This window comes from Mesoplodon bidens, assembly GCF_964165515.1.
Source record: "Mesoplodon bidens genome assembly, chromosome: 11".
NCBI classification, from domain to species: Eukaryota; Metazoa; Chordata; class Mammalia; order Artiodactyla; family Ziphiidae; genus Mesoplodon; species Mesoplodon bidens.
This window is the reverse complement of record NC_138167.1, coordinates 56,440,231-56,456,547: the sequence shown is the minus strand read 5'-3', so window position 1 is coordinate 56,456,547 and position 16,317 is coordinate 56,440,231. Positions and strand designations below refer to the sequence as shown.

The window sequence follows — 16,317 nt, the reverse complement described above, 5'->3', positions numbered from 1 at the left end:
CAAATTTTCAAGTATAACTTTCTGTTTAGACATCTGTAAATTGTTATGAAGGAAGATAGTTAAAAACTTCAGACGAAAAATGTTCCTTTTAAATATTTCTATGCTTACTTTTACACTCATTATTAGAGTAAAATATTTTTAATTAAGGTAGTTTCAAATCATTAATTAATTATATAACAGAATTGTGATAAAGATTATTTCACAGAGGCTCTTAAAACATAATTGAACAATTTTAGAACACATGAATGTATGCAGCTTGATGGAAAGACTAGTATACTATCCAAGAACTATTAATTTTTTGTGAGAAGAGATAATCTGACATCTAAGGCAATATACTTACTCTTTGGAGTAGCCTGCTACTCCTTGAGACTAACATCTATAGTCTCTGAGTGGTCATTACAATGACATGAAAATGAAAAGAATTGTTATTATCCTGGAAACTATTATAATCAAAGCAGTAATAAAACTTTTTAGGATAATTTTTATTTCCTTAATTGCATCTCTCAATAAAAACATGCTTAAAGATTACCTACAGAAGAGCTTAAGGAATCAAGATAATTCAAAAGCAAAAGGAAATTGTTCATTGTGATATAAGAAACTTTACCTACCTTTGTGGAATATAGAACATATGTTGTGGAGGTGGTTTATATAGGATTCCTTCATACACAGGCCAGAGCCCACTTAAAATTCTGAAGAGAGAACTTTTCCCACAACCATTGGGACCAGTTATCAAAAGATGCATTCCTTCTTCTACCTAAGGTAAGAAATAAAATTAGAAATTACAATATGTAAAAATGGTTTCATTTGGCAGCATTTAAAAGGGTTTTTTTTTAAAACTTTCAAACACATGATAACCTAGGATGGGCAAGGAATCAAAGAAAAACATATTGGGATTGAGACCATCAAATCTGGCTTTTGACTACGCTCTGACGCTAAAAGCATCATAAAATGATCCAATTCCAAAGAAGTGGATCTTCTTCAAATGAGCACTGACTTCCCAAAATTTTCACTGAGGTCTTGCCATCACATACTACACAAATACATAGGAACATAACCACGTGGAAATAAGAAATTGTAAAAATTTAATTTAAATTAAAATAGATTGAATTTATTTTATTTATATTAATATTTGATTAAATTTACTTCAATTAAGATACAACTCTGTTGTATTTGTAAGTTGGAGTTCTACAAGTCAGTTGGGTTGTTTAATTCAGTAGTCTGAAATGTTACAGAAATCACAAATGCCCATAATGAGAGACATAAAATGATTCTAATTTTGGTTTATTCACAGATGGATAAAATATGTTTAGGAAATTAAGACAGAGACAAGCAAGAAGACTATAATTTATCTTATGTCTAGGGATGAATTAAGCTATTTATCGATTGTTGATTGGATGATTCTCTTAGAATCTTTCAGCTTACTTATCATTTAAAACAGTTAAATTTCATGACTTCTTATTCCACCCAATAGGATCAGGAAGTTGTCAATGTGCTATCTTAAAGGTATTGTAAGGGTCAAGAAAAAGGAACATTTAAAAATCTGATTTACTTCTAAGAACAAATGATATTTTATAATCAGTGACTAAAAAATGAATATAGTAGGGCTTCCCTGGTGGCGCAGTGGTTGGGAGTCCGCCTGCCGATGCGGGGGATGCGGGTTCGTGCCCTGGTCTGGGGGGATCCCACATGCCGCGGAGCGGCTGGGCCCGTGAGCCATGGCCGCTGGGCCTGCGCGTCCGGAGCCTGTGCTCCGCAACGGGAGAGGCCACGACAGTGAGAGGCCCGCGTACCGCAAAAAAAAAAAAAAAAAAAAAAAAAAAGAATATAGTATAAAAGTACGAGAGGTAGAAATTTACAGTATGCCTGTATATGTAGCTTTGTACAGTATAGATACAAATATCTAAGGTCCATGATGTAGAATACATTATGTTGAAAACTCAAAGGTGAAAGAGCATTATATTACTTGTATTATGTCAGTATAAGGAACCATATCCATGTATATCCATTACTCATTTGCTGTGTATAACATAAGCTAAAATCTTTTTGCTGAAAGAATGTGGTAGGGAGAGGAAGGGGGAAGGGAGGAAGGGAAGGAAAAAAAGGTTGATATGAAGGTTTGATAAAAGAACTAAGAATGTATGTAATAAATATATGTAAAGCAAAAATGGTTCAGATCTATATTCTAAGTAATTAGTCATTTCCTCGGCAAACATTGATTGAATATCTAAATGTGCTTGACATTCTTCTAGGCACAGAAGATACAGTGCTGCTCAAGACAAAGTTCCTGTTCTGTGGAGCTTACATTTCAATGGCAAAGATGGCAATAAACACGTGAACAAAAAATTAACTAGTCGTAAATGCTATTATGATAGCAAAAAAGGAAGATGTGTTAGGGAAAGATGGTGGCATTGTGAGGTTGGCAGGGGAAGGGGGCTTCTTTTGATTAGGTGGTCAGGAAAGTCCTCTTTGAGGAGATACCATTTTGCCTTAGCCTGGTGACAAGAAGTAACAAGTAAGATCTGGTGGAAGAGCATTCCAGGCAATAAAGATAGCTACCACAAGGACATAAGACAGGAGCAAGCTTGAGTCTATAAAATCTGACCACAGATATTTTTTCTCCCTAATTGTAGGCAAACTGAAATGCCATTTTGATAGAATAAAGTTAAAAAAAAATCCTGGGAAGAACCCAGAAAGGGTTTTGTGATTTGCTCTGCTCTTTCAGTAGAGAGAGGATTAAGAAAGTTTAATTTTGTAGAAGCATAAACACTTTTCAAAAGATTTTTTAAAGGTATGTGCCATGGCAAAAGGTATATAAACAAAATATTTAATAGGGTCGTTCTCTACTAGGAATTCTCAGAAATTTAACACATTTTGAGTTATAATAGAAGACTTTTCTACATTCATATCATTTTTTAGCATAAGTTTTCTGATGTTTAGTAAACAGTGTGAGGCAAAAGAATTCCCACATTTACTGAAATTTTCTTCTCCAAATGGTTTTTTAATTCCAAAAGGCTAACATAAGAACGAGAATGTTTTCCTCTAGAAACCTGTTTATTTATCAATCCATGCAGAGGAAACAAAATTTTGTATTATACTTTGGGGACCTGAGACTTTAAATAAAACTCCCCGTCTGACTCAGAAATAAATAATTATCATAAAAGTATACTATATTAAAATATACCATTGGAGAACCTCAAAATTTATGACACTTTCACTAGATTAAGTATTTTAAAATTCATTTTATATAAAAATATACTGAGCTTTGAATTTTTTCACAGAAAGAGTGTTATGTGTCCACAATAATGTATTTAGTTAGTAGGTGGGAGAATTCAAGACTCTTCCTCTATTTAATAAATGGAGCAACAAGAATTGATATTATGAAACCTAACCTGATGAAAAACCTCTATAAAAAGTCATACATTAAAAATTGCTAAAGTAATAGCAAATAGTTAAATACCCCATGTAGGCCTCTTCAAAGGCTTTATTTTAAATCTACTTAAGATTATGCTGCATCATTAGCACCTTATTGCTACTCTATAGGTCCATTAATGGAAAAATAGAGCCCATCCAAATTGTAGTTAAAACACAATTTCTCTTACGTTTATTAACTCAGAATTTCTCCCTGTTCAGTACTTCTTATCCTCTTCCAGCAGGCTTATGCATTTTCAAATACATCTTTAATAATTAAACCTAGACTAAGGTCCATATTAAAATCATTAAATGCACATATACGGTCATGTTTCTAATTCTGTTATCAAGTCCAATCATGTCATTGTTTGAACTACGCACAGATAACTCCATTATACTTATCAGCAAATTATTTTGTACTAGGATTCCAAAATGTGTGTTTGAATTTTACAATACTTTAAATCAGGGTCTCAGATTTATTAGCTATTTTTGCACCTTAGTTTTTGTAATCAAGACAGAGTATTAAATAACAAATAACTATTATTCTCAACAGAATTAAAAGCTAAATTCCAATTCATGAATCTTCTGATCATTTTTTCCTAATAGAAGATGTGATTATTGAAGATATAAATTAAATTTAGAGAATGTAAACTTGCTGATGACTTCTCTCATATTTTAGTAAATATATAACAATATAGGCTTGTATTTTTTGAGTAACTCCTATAAGGAAAAAAATAAAATGTATTTCCAGATATTAATTTCTGAAGAAGTTTCCTATTGTTCCCAAAAGTTACTTTGTATAGGCTCTCAGTGTACTCTAATTTTGATTTTCAACCAGGCCATAAAGCAGTAGAAATCAAATTTTTCTTTCTCTCTGCTTTCTGAGGAAGTAACTGCTTCTGTAATTGAGCCTCTGTGCATACCTTTCTTGATTTCCCCTCCTTTCCATATGCTCCTCCAAGTATTTAATATAAAGTACATGAATTCTGAGTTGTTTTGTATTATTGTGTTGGCAACAATCAGAAGATTCTTGAATATCATCTTACTTTGAAGTTTAGCTTGGAAGCCACCACTTCTCCCGTTGGTGTAATTATGGGAACATTTTCACAAATAATTCCATGATCCACATCAATAACTTTTCCTATAAGTTAAGGAAAAGTTTAAGTTTCAAAAGCTATCATGTGTTATTGCTAATTAAATAACTTAAAGTATAATGTAGCATAACAGATAAATTCACTATAAAGATAATTTACATTAATGAATCATAGAAATAAATGTAAATATAGATATCTATATCTAAAGAAAGTCTAATGTAAATTTGCACATTTTGACATATCTATTTGGAAAATCTTTCTCAGAAATATTATTTTACTGTAATATGATGTTAATATCATAATGAGAGCAAAGCTAAACTCTATCTGGTATAACCCAGCCACACTGTTTATAACTACTTATTTTTCTCAATTAAACTTTCCTATAGAAAAAAACACAGTTGAAAAAAGGAAATTAAGACATAGAAAACTATAATTTTTAAAACTATAATAACCAAGCCAAATGATAGAATGATGGAGAATAGCATGACATTAGCTCTAATTCTGTTATTTGAATTTTAAACGCAAACAATTCATTCTGCCATATGTGCAGTTTCTAAAAATAATTCTAGACATTTTGTCCTAAATAAAAGTAGCATAATATTTTTTATGGTAATATTAGTCACTACTCCTCAAAATGCAGCACTAACTTTAGGAATAACTGTTTAAATAACTAAATGTTGGTGTCTTACATCTGTTCAAAGCTATCTTCTAAAAAACTTTGGTTCTGTTGTTAAACATTTAAATATAGAAAAAATATAAAAACATTTGAGTTTAATACCTTTGATTTCCAGTGTCTCACTGAGGGGTAATTCTACGTTAACTCCACTCTTGCTATGGTTTTCAGACTCTTGCAAGACAGCAGTTCTCTTATAAATGCCTCTTTTAACTTCATCAAAGACCCAAAACATGTTGTATACTCGAGCAGTATAGCCTGCTAATTCAGTTATCTAAAACCAACATAGGGAGATAAAATAGTATACTCAAGACAGACTTTTAAACAAATGTGCAATCATATAAGCCTCTTGATTTAATGTTAAAGATCCTATTTTATTATACATGAAAAGTAGATAGTACATCTGATAACTAAAACCAGTAACACTAAAAAACTTATCAAGAAAGCAGCATAGCAAGTTGACAGCTTAAGTTTGATTGGAATTAAAAAACACATAAAAATTATTCATTCAAGTCAGGGTTCAAAGCGAAATGTAAAGACTTCAGAATATTAGTGAGACTTAAAAATCTTTCAATCAATTTTCTGATTTGGCCCCCGTTTGCATGAAAATTTGATTTCCAGAAATTAGAAGGTTTGTGAAAAGCTTAAATCCATTCAGTGAAATAATGATTCTTTATTTTGATATCTTTTTTCAATTAAAAATAGAAGATTTTAAATAGAAGAAAAATGCATATTTTTCTTATTATGAAATGACATTTCTGAGTCAAACTGATTGTCAAAATTCCTAAGTTTGGCCAGAGAAAATACCCCTGCTAGTGGATACCAATATTGGTGTGAGCTCAGTGAAAAGCTTTAAATCCTTTTCAGTCCAAAGCCCACAAAATTCAGCTTCTTTTCAAGCCAAACATGATTTATACACCCAAAGAAAAATATTAAGTATGACTTTTTTTCTAGATGAGATTATAAGATGAGATAAATCTCTGCTTTAGTTCAAAAGGCTCAATAGAGTGGTATCTTGCTCCTATTCTGCCAGTTGTCCAATTTAGGTTGAATCTCTGCTGCTTTTCTATTAAAAGAACACCTTGTTATCAAGGTGACTCATCTGAAAGGTGACTCATGGACTGTCAAGACCATCTTTCTCAGTGAAAAGGAAGCAACAAAAACCATTCCCTTACAGAACTGTTTAGTAGGAAATTGGTATCAATAAGCAAGGCATGTCACTAATAAATGTCTCTTAAACAATAAAGTATGGACTAATACATTACCAACATTGTGTAAGATTTTTGTGTGTGCAAAACTTAAACAGTGAATGAGCAGGTATTATTGTTAAAAGCCTTCTACCACATGTCTCTACTGTGTGAGAGGTCTATAATTAGATTAGTATTTCATTTCTATATATTAATGTTATAGCTATTATATAGGATAATTTCTAAACTGTTATCTAGGAGAATCTCTTGAGTTCCCAAGTAGAGGAAATCAGAACTAAGGATTAACAAAATATAGATCCAAAAGAAACCTAAGTAAGTATAGTTGCATTACAAAAACCTGAAACAAATGAGGAGGTCAATTAAAGAAAGGCAGGAGGCATTGAGTTAGTAGACCAGGATGCAGGGATGAATGGGCAAAGAGTGTCAAAAAAAAAAAAAAAGAGAATGTGACTGTGGACAAATTACTTTCAGATATAAGACAAGGGGGTTTGTCTAAAAAGAAACCTTGTTCCCTCTAGAGCTAGTGGAGAATCCATGATGCTTTCATGTGCTTTCACAGGAGTAATAAGATTCTTTAGAAGTAAAAGTTCTATGATTCAATGCACATACAGGCAAAATGAAACAAAATGCAATAATTTCTTGTGTTGGAGACAATCTAGAAAAAAGATCTGATATTCTCTCTATGACTTAGATAGCAAAGTGTTTGAATGTGAGATATATAAAATTTTGATTTCTCATTTAATTTTAATAATAAGTAATTTATTAGCTGAAAAAGCTATCCCCAAAACTGTGTCTCCAGATTATCAAAATTACTATTTGAAAAAAAAGTTTTAATTGAGTTGTCTTGCTTTGTGGCCCTAAACAACTGGTTTTACCTTTTTTAAAAAAACCCAATTCAATAAATCAGTTGTTAAATGAGATTGAAAAGTTTTGTCAGCAAATCACAAACTTTGCAACTATCTTATATAATTTATCCAAGGATAATTTAATAGGTAGCTAAATTTATAATGATGCTCTGGCAATTTATATTGATACACAAGCCTCAAGAGTAATTAGTAGTGAGAATGACTGTCCATGGGAATATTATTTAATATCCGAATTGAATAAAGTGTTTTTTAATCTTAACCCTGTGTTATCTGTAGGTCTTATTACCATTCTCTCAGCAAATATTTACTGACCATATACAATATTCCAAGCATTAAAATAGATATTAGGAATGTAAAGATGAATAAGATAGTTCCTGCTTTCCACTCAGGGTCTTACGCAAAAGATAGATAATAATAATGTGGTAAAGCACCAGATGTACTATGAACACAGAGAAGGAAAACCCTGACTCTGCAGGGAAGTCAGAAAGAAAGTGGAATCACAAAAGGGTTTTTTATACGTGGTTGGTAAGGCTTGACTTGTCCTGAAGTATAAGTAAAAGTTTGCAAGGTATATAACTAATATTATTGGCTAACACTTATCAAAGTGCTTACTATCACAACAACACTACAAAGTCATCACTATCATTATCCCCATTTTACAGATGAAGAAACAGACAGAAACAGGTAAAGTTCATATAATTTGTAAATACTAGAGCAAGAATTTAGATTTAGGCACTCTGGCTCCAAAATCCATACCAAAGGACCTTTTAGTAAAATTTAAGAGCAAATATGTCACACTATAGACAGAAAAAGGAGTTGACAATTGAGAGTATAAAAACTGAAAGGTATTAGCAGCAATAGACTTGGGAGTTGTTGTCCTTTATCTTGATTATACTCAGCAATTTTTGGTAGAGAAAAGATGTTTCCAAAATAATAAACATATGTGGTAATTTACATTTTTGCTTCATTTTCATATATCTTAGTTTAATCAAATTGATAACAAGAAATGCAAGTACCTCTTTGTATGAAGACATAATCCTTTCAATAGCATCAGCTCCAGAGGCCAATAAATTTCGAGCAGTGGTAAACGCTTCTGTCCGCTCACTAACCATAGCTTGCTTTCGATCATCCTCTAGATCTAAAAGCAAATTACAAAACTGTTGAATTTTTTAAGTAACTAAATGTTTTGTTTTGTACTGAGACTGTGACTAAAACAACCATATGAAAATTTTTCATTAGTATCAGCAATTTCCTAGGAATTAATGAATTATTTTAAAAATAGTGTTTGTACCAGATTTTATTTAAATCTTCCTTTGTCTTATTATTTTTCTAGAAGGAGAGTTAGAGGAATTAAATCTATAGGAATTAAGACTATTTTAATTTAGCATTCTTTCAACCCTTACCAAAGTCAATGTCCTGCCCTTATTAGAGCTAGGAAATAAAATACTACTGATTCAGTCAATAAAATACCATTAACTACAATCTAAGCTAATATTTCTAGTGTTATTTCTTTAATAGAAATGCAAAGTAGCTGACCCTCATAATCTAGCTCTGTCTACCTGTTTCAACTTTCACCCTAGAGTTTAGCAACACCCCAACCATGCAATATTCTGCTTACTCTCTGGTATTTGCATATATAATATTTTCTGACTTTAATATACTTTCTTTTTTGCCAAGCTCTTTCTTAAAGAGTTAACTCTTTAGTACAGGTTTTCCTGGAAACACTTGTCTGGCTTTTCCAGTGGACTATAACTTCTTTAAGGGGCAAGACTGTATTTTATTCATTATTCATAGTACTCACCAGAGTGTCTAGAACACAGTACTCCTTAATGTGTATTGAATGGATGGATGGATAGATAGATAAATATCCTAAATTACTGTCAATGCAGAATTATGGTTAAAAGCCAGAAGTCAGACCAAGTTAGAGTCCAGACTCTACTACTTAATGGCAAGTAGTAAAGTTAGTAGAGCAAGCCACTAATCTTCTCCATGCTACTTTCTCATGTGTAAATGAGGGAAATAATAGTATATCTCAAACAATTCTATCTCAGAGGGTTGTTGTGAGATTTAAAGGGGAAATACAAGCAAAGTGTTAGCCTAATCCAGAGTTTATAATAATTGCTCTTAAATGTTAGGTGTTATTATTTTCTCTAAGTGTTATTGTTATTATTGCATATCTACTCCATTTAGTATTATTCTTTAAAATTATTCTCTCCAGGTCATTACTTTAATCTTGGCATCAATTTGATTCTCTATCCAGTCTTTCTATGGACTATCACCAAAATTCTAAATTGAAAGCTGTAAATTAATGAAGAAATTAGAATAATATAAATAGTCATGGGCCCACTTTGCTATTTATTTTGCTTGGATTTATCTCAGTGAAAAGGGTTTTTTTTTTTTTTTCTCCATGACATGCAAATATTTAACATGTGCCCTGCTACAACTACCGGATACTTTCACCTTTACTTGCTCATAGACAGCTCAGCTGAGTTTGAAAGGGATCCATGCATAATATAAGGTAAAATTCACTCAGCAGATATTTACTGAACAGCAGGATTTACAAGAAATTAGGCAAGGTGTTACAGGATATGCAAGGATTAAATGTAATTTTCAGATTCTTTCCTTAGGAAGCTTACAGTTTCATAGGAGAAAGAAGAGAAGTTCCCAAATAACAATGCAGGGCAGCCTATGAGGAGAGTTAATATGACACATTTGAAGGATGCAAAAATAATTTCTTTCTGCAAGAGACAAGAAATACTTCATGGAGGAGTAGACTGGGAGTGAGGCCTTAAAGACTGCATACAATTTTAAAAGATCACAAGTACAGCATAAACAATGTCTCAAAGAAGGGAAATTTCAAGCAATGCCAATTGAATAATAACCTCGTCAAGTTACAGTATGGGTTGGTGTTAAGCACTGATTTTACTTGAGTATCAGAAAAACCATGAGTTTATGGGGACCTCCTAGCTCGAGAGTTAAGTACTGCTCTAGAGAACTATCTTTTGTTCCCTTGAAGTTAGTATGTTTCCTTGAAGAATGAAAAAAGAAAGGCTTTGAGTGTTAGTATAAGTGATGAGAGAAAGACCTGAATGGCTAAGTAGGCTGGGAACAGAATGTAGATATTCTTAAACACATTTAAATGTGTGATAAAATTTAGATAGCCACAAAAAATTAACAAAGGATTCTCAGCAAGCTACCAAAATAGTGACTGCTGTATCAGTTAAAGTGCTAAGAATAGTTTTGGCTCAGAGAATGTGGCTGATGATCTAAAATAATTATGGGATTTTATGAATTTGGGTTAAAAGGGGTTTGAATAATAGCTTTCACTGATAGCCTCATTAAGAAGAAATAAAACTGATCAGAAGCAAAAAGAACCACAATACTGCAGCTTGTGAAACAAAAAACACATTCACAGAAAGACAGACAAAATGAAAAGGCAGACGACTATGTACCAGATGAAGGAACAAGGTAAAACCCCAGAAAAACAATTAAATGAAGTGGAGATAGGCAACCTACCAGAAAAGGAATTCAGAATAATGACAGTGAAGATGATACAGGACCTCAGAAAAAGAATGGAGGCAAAGATTGAGAAGATACAAGAAATGTTTAACAAAGACCTAGAAGATTTAAAGAAAAAACACCTAGAAGAACTAAAGAACAAACAGAGATGAATAGTACAATAACTGAAATGAAAAATACACTAGAAGGAATCAATAGCAGAATAACTGAGGCAGAAGAACAGATAAGTGGCCTGGAAGACAGAATGGTGGAATTCACTGCCATGGAACAGAATAAAGAAAAAAGAATGAAAGGAAATGAAGACAGCCTAAGAGACCTCTGGGACAACATTAAATGCAACAACATTCACATTATAGGGTCCCAGAAGGAGAAGAGAGAGAGAGAAAGGACCCGAGTAAATATTTGAAGAGATTATAGTTGAAAACTTCCCTAACATGGGAAAGGAAATAGCCACCCAAGTCCAGGAAGCATAGAGAGTCTCAGTCAGGATAAACCCAAGGAGAAGCATGCTGAACACATAGTCACCAAATTGAAAAAAATTAAAGACAAAGAAAAATTATTAAAAGCAACAAGGGAAAAATGACAACTAACATACAAGGGAACTCCCGTAAGGTTAACAGTTGATTTCTCAGCAGAAACTCTACAAGCCAGAGGGAGTAGCATGATATATTTAAAGTAATGAAAGGGAAGAACCTATGACCAAGACTACTATACCCGACAAGGATCTCATTCAGATTTGACGGAGAAAGCAAAAGCTTTACAGACAAGCAAAAGCTAAGAGAATTCAGCACCACCAAACCAGCTCTACAACAAATGCTAAAGGAACTTCTCCAAGCAGAAAACACAAGAGGAGAAAAGGACCTACAAAACACCCCAAAATAATTAAGAAAATGGTAATAGGAACATACATATCGATAATTACCTTAAATGAGAATGGATTAAAAGTTCCAACCAAAAGACACAGTCTCACTGAATGTACACAAAAACAAGACCCATATGTATGCTGCCTACAAGAGACCCACTTCAGACCTAGGGACACATACAGATGGAAAGTGAGGGGATGGAAAAAGATATTCCATGCAAATAGTAATCAAAAGAAAGTTCGAGCACCTATGCTCATATCAGATAAAATAGACTTTAAATTAAAGAGTGTTACAAGAGACAAGGAAGGACACTACATAATGATCAAGTGATCAATCCAAAAAGAAGATAAAACAATTATAAATATATATGCACCCAAAATAGGAGCACCTCAATACATAAGGTAAATGCTAATGGCTATAATAGAGGAAATCAACAGTAACACAATAATAGTGGGGGACTTTAACACCTTACTTACACCAATGGACAGATCATCCAGACAGAAAATTAATAAGGAAACACAAGCTTTAAATGACACAATAGACCAGATAGCTTTAATTGATATCTATAGGACATTCCATCCGAAAAGAGCAGATTACACTTTCTTCTCAAGTGCACACAGAACATTCTCAAGGATAGATCACACTTTGTGTCACAAATCAAGGCTTGGTAAATCTAAGAAATTTGAAATCATATCAAGCAGCTTTTCTGACCACAATGCTATGAGATTAGAAATGAATTACAGGGGAAAAAATCGTTAAAAACACAAACACAAGGAGGCAAAACAATATGTTATTAAATGATCAAGAGATCACTGAAGAAATCAAAGAGAAAATCAAAAACTACCTTGAGACAAAATACAATGGAAACACAACGATCCAAAACCCATGAGATGCAGCAAAAGCAGTTCTAAGAGGGAAGTTTATAGCTATACAAGCCTACCTTGGGAAACAAGAAAAATCTCAAATAAACAATCAACTTTACACCTAAAGGAACTAGAGAAAGAACAAACAAAACCCAAAGTTAGGAGAAGGAAAGAAATCATAAAGATCAGATCAGAAATAAATGAAATAGAAACAAAGAAAACAATAGCAAAGATCAATAAAACTAAAAGCTGGTTCTCTGAGAAGATAAACACACTTGATAAATCTTTAGCCAGACTCATCAACAAGAAGAGTGCGAGGACTCAAATCAATAAAATTAGAAATGAAAAAGGAGAAATTACAATGGACACCGCAGAAATACAAAGCATCATAAGAGACTACTACAAGCAACACTATACCAATAAAATGGACAACATGGAAGAAATGGACAAATTCCTAGAAATTCCAAGACTGAATCAGGAAGGAATAGAAAATATGAACAGACCAATCACAAGTAATGAAATTGAAACTATGATTATAAATCATCCAACAAATGAAAGTCCAGGACCAGATGGCTTCAAATGTGAATTCTATCAAACATTTAGAGAAGAGCTAACAGCCATCCTTCTCAAACTCTTCCAAAAATTACAGAGAAGGAACACTCCCAAACTCATTCTGTGAGGCTACCATCACCCTGATACCAAAACCAGACAGAGATACTACAAAAAAAGAAAATTACAGACCAATATCACTGATGAATATAGATGCAAAAATCCTCCACAAAATACTAGCAAACAGAATATAAAAACACATTAAAAGGACCATACACCATGATCAAGTGAGATTTATCCCAGGAAAGCAAGGATTCTTCAATATACACAAATCAATCAATGTGATACACCATATTAACAAATTGAAGAATAAAACCAGTATGATCATCTCAATAGATGCAGAAAAAGCTTTTGACATAATTCAACACCCATTTATGATAAAAACTCTCCAGAAAGTGGGCATAGAGGGAAACTACCTCAACATAATAAAGGCCGTATATGACAAACCCACAGCAAACATCATTCTCAATGGTGAAAAACTGAAAGCATTTCTACACAGATCTGGAAAAAGACAAGGATGTCCACTATTATTCAACATAGTTTTGGAAGTCCTAGCCACAGCAATCAGAGAAGAAAAAGAAATAAAAGAAATACAAATTGGAAAAGAAGAAGTAAAACTGTCACTGTTTGCAGATGACATGATATTATACATAGAGAATCCTAAAGATGGCACCAGAAAACTACTAGAGCTAATCAATGAATCTGGTAAAGTTGCAGGATACAAAATTAACACACAGAAATCTCTTGCATTCCTATACACTAACAATGAAAGATCAGAAAGAGAAATTAAGGAAACAATCCCATTCACCGTTGCAACAAAAAGAATAAAATACCTAGGAATAAACCTACCTAAGGAGGTCAAGACCCGTACTCAGAAAACTATAAGACACTGATGAAACAAATCAAAGTGGACATATATACACTACCAAACTAAAATAGCTAGTGGGAAGCAGCCGCATAGCACAGGGAGATCAGTTTGGTGCTTTGTAACCACGTAGAGGGGTGGGATAAGGAGGGTGGGAGGTAGACACAAGAGGGAGGAGATATGGGGATATATGTACATGTATAGCTGATTCACTTATAAAGCAGAAACTAACACACCATTGTAAAGCAATTATACTCTAATAAAGGTGTTAAAAAAAAAGATGACACAAACAGATGGAGAGATATATTATGTTCTCGGATTGGAAGAATCAATATTGTGAAAATGACTATACTACCCAAAGCAACCTACAGATTCAATGCAACTGAAGCACAAAAAGGTTAAATGATTTGTCCAAAGTTACAGCCCAATAAGCAAAAGAGCCAGCATTTGAACCCAGGCAATCTGATACCAGAGCCTGTATAGTAAGAATGTAATAAATATTAACCATTGCTTCCACCTAAATTCTTACTATTTGCCATGGACTGCTTCAAGGAACATTATAATTTCATAACAATTCTATAAAATATATATTATTATTCCTATGGTTAAGAAAGGAAAACTGAGGCATATAAAGTTTCTGTAACTTTCTTAAGGATGGATAACTACTAAATAGCAGAGCCAAGATTTGAACAGTGGCCTGTTTCTTCCTTTACTCTTCTCTTTCTTTCCTCTTTTCTGCTTTTTCTCCATTTCCTCTTTGCCATCCCTCTTATTCATCCATTTTTTCCATCTAATTTTCTATTAAAATATGTACTATCATGTGCTTAATTTATCTCTAATGTAAGAGACAACTCAGGGCGCAAGTATAAATTAAGATTGAAGACTAGATTAGGATAGATAGTATTTAATTCCAAGACCTAAAGCCTCAAAGATAATATCATTATCTAAAAAAAAACTTAATTATTTTGTCTGTGTAAAATGATAAGTTAGTGTTTTCATGTGGTATGTCATCATAAGTCAAATATATTTCATAAATACATACATACGAACATTATAAGCATACACACAGTAGCCTTAGAAATTATAGAAGATATCAAAGCATACTCTCTTAATATTATCATATGAATTCATTTTATTCTTCTATGAAATTCTTACATTGCTTTTCTTTTTATAAAATTTTCTTTTGAAAAGAAGCTTTAAGAATTATTTTGTTTCACTTGCATCAATGTGATTATTATCACAATTTCAATCTAAACTTTTAATGCTGTTTCTTTAATTTACTATTGTATTTTCAAGATTTGTAGGATTTATTTTTAAATATCTTATTACATCACCTACAGAAGATTGTTAGATTGTTTGTATACATTGTTTACTTCTTATTGCTCTCTGTGGGGTTAATTTGTCACCATTAATAGCTGCATTTTCTATGTTCTATGTTGAATACTCCAGGGTTTTCTAATAAGACCAGTTCTTCCAAAGACTAACAGAACAACACCATAATTTTGTCACTGGGGTAGTTTCTAATACACATTATACATGAAACTTATAAAATATCCATAAACTGATGGATAGATATTCACTATGAATATCTGACAATTTTGTTAAATTTCTTAGTAAAACTAATCTTAAGACCATACATTTTTGTCTTTTTTTCTCTAATACTCTTTTGAAAAAGCAATTTATTTTATTTCATTATGAAAGGATTAAATCTAAAAATACTAACAATGCTTTTTTCAATAGAAGCTTTTTAAAATGAATTTTGAAAACATTAAATAAACAGATAAAATTCAGTTTTCCTAGTGGTCTAAATACACCATTAGACAGTTGAGTTGCACAGTATATTTGGTATATGTATAGCACTTACCACAAGGGATTGACAAATCCTACTTTACCAAAATGAACAATTTTAGGTTAAGAATGACTCAAATTTGACAGGTGTTTTTGTGAGAATTGGTAAAGCATTAAAGCACTGTTTTAATATATTAAAGCATATGGTAATTTTTTACTTGTTTTTATTGGATGACTTCAAACAAATAACTATTAATACTTAATTCTACGCCAAAACAACTGTAAAATAGTGTGAATTCTGTTACATTTTTCTTAGTGTTGCCTTTTGTTTTCTAGGCAATAATTGTCACCATGTCAATGTTCTTGATACATGCTCTTGATACATTATTCTACTAAATCCTCACCACCCCACTCTGAAGTAGCCTTTCTGATTCTCATTTTACAGATGAGGAAACTGAGGTTTAGACAGTTTAATTAACATGACTAAAAGGACACAGACAGAAAGAGGGAAAGCAAAGACTTGAGCAAAGCTCTGTCTCACCACAAAGCCCATGTTTTTGT

The 16,317-nt window shown here is 32.5% G+C and overlaps 1 protein-coding gene across 5 annotated transcripts in view; it reads right to left on the bottom strand.

Annotated features, from left to right (window-relative positions):
- Positions 1 to 16,317, bottom strand: part of ABCD2 (ATP binding cassette subfamily D member 2) — a gene marked incomplete at both ends in the record, with an annotated part of 79,921 nt that overhangs the window by 60,137 nt on the left and 3,467 nt on the right. For 2 of the 5 annotated variants that reach the window (XM_081249312.1, XM_081249313.1), the window contains 4 exons: positions 609 to 754; positions 4,455 to 4,549; positions 5,281 to 5,449; positions 8,266 to 8,387. In XM_081249312.1, coding sequence (XP_081105438.1) covers positions 609 to 754; positions 4,455 to 4,549; positions 5,281 to 5,449; positions 8,266 to 8,387 — 532 coding nt within the window. The remainder of the gene's footprint in view (positions 1 to 608; positions 755 to 4,454; positions 4,550 to 5,280; positions 5,450 to 8,265; positions 8,388 to 16,317) is intronic. The other 3 variants (XM_081249314.1, XM_081249315.1, XM_081249316.1) reach the window with 2 other exon arrangements.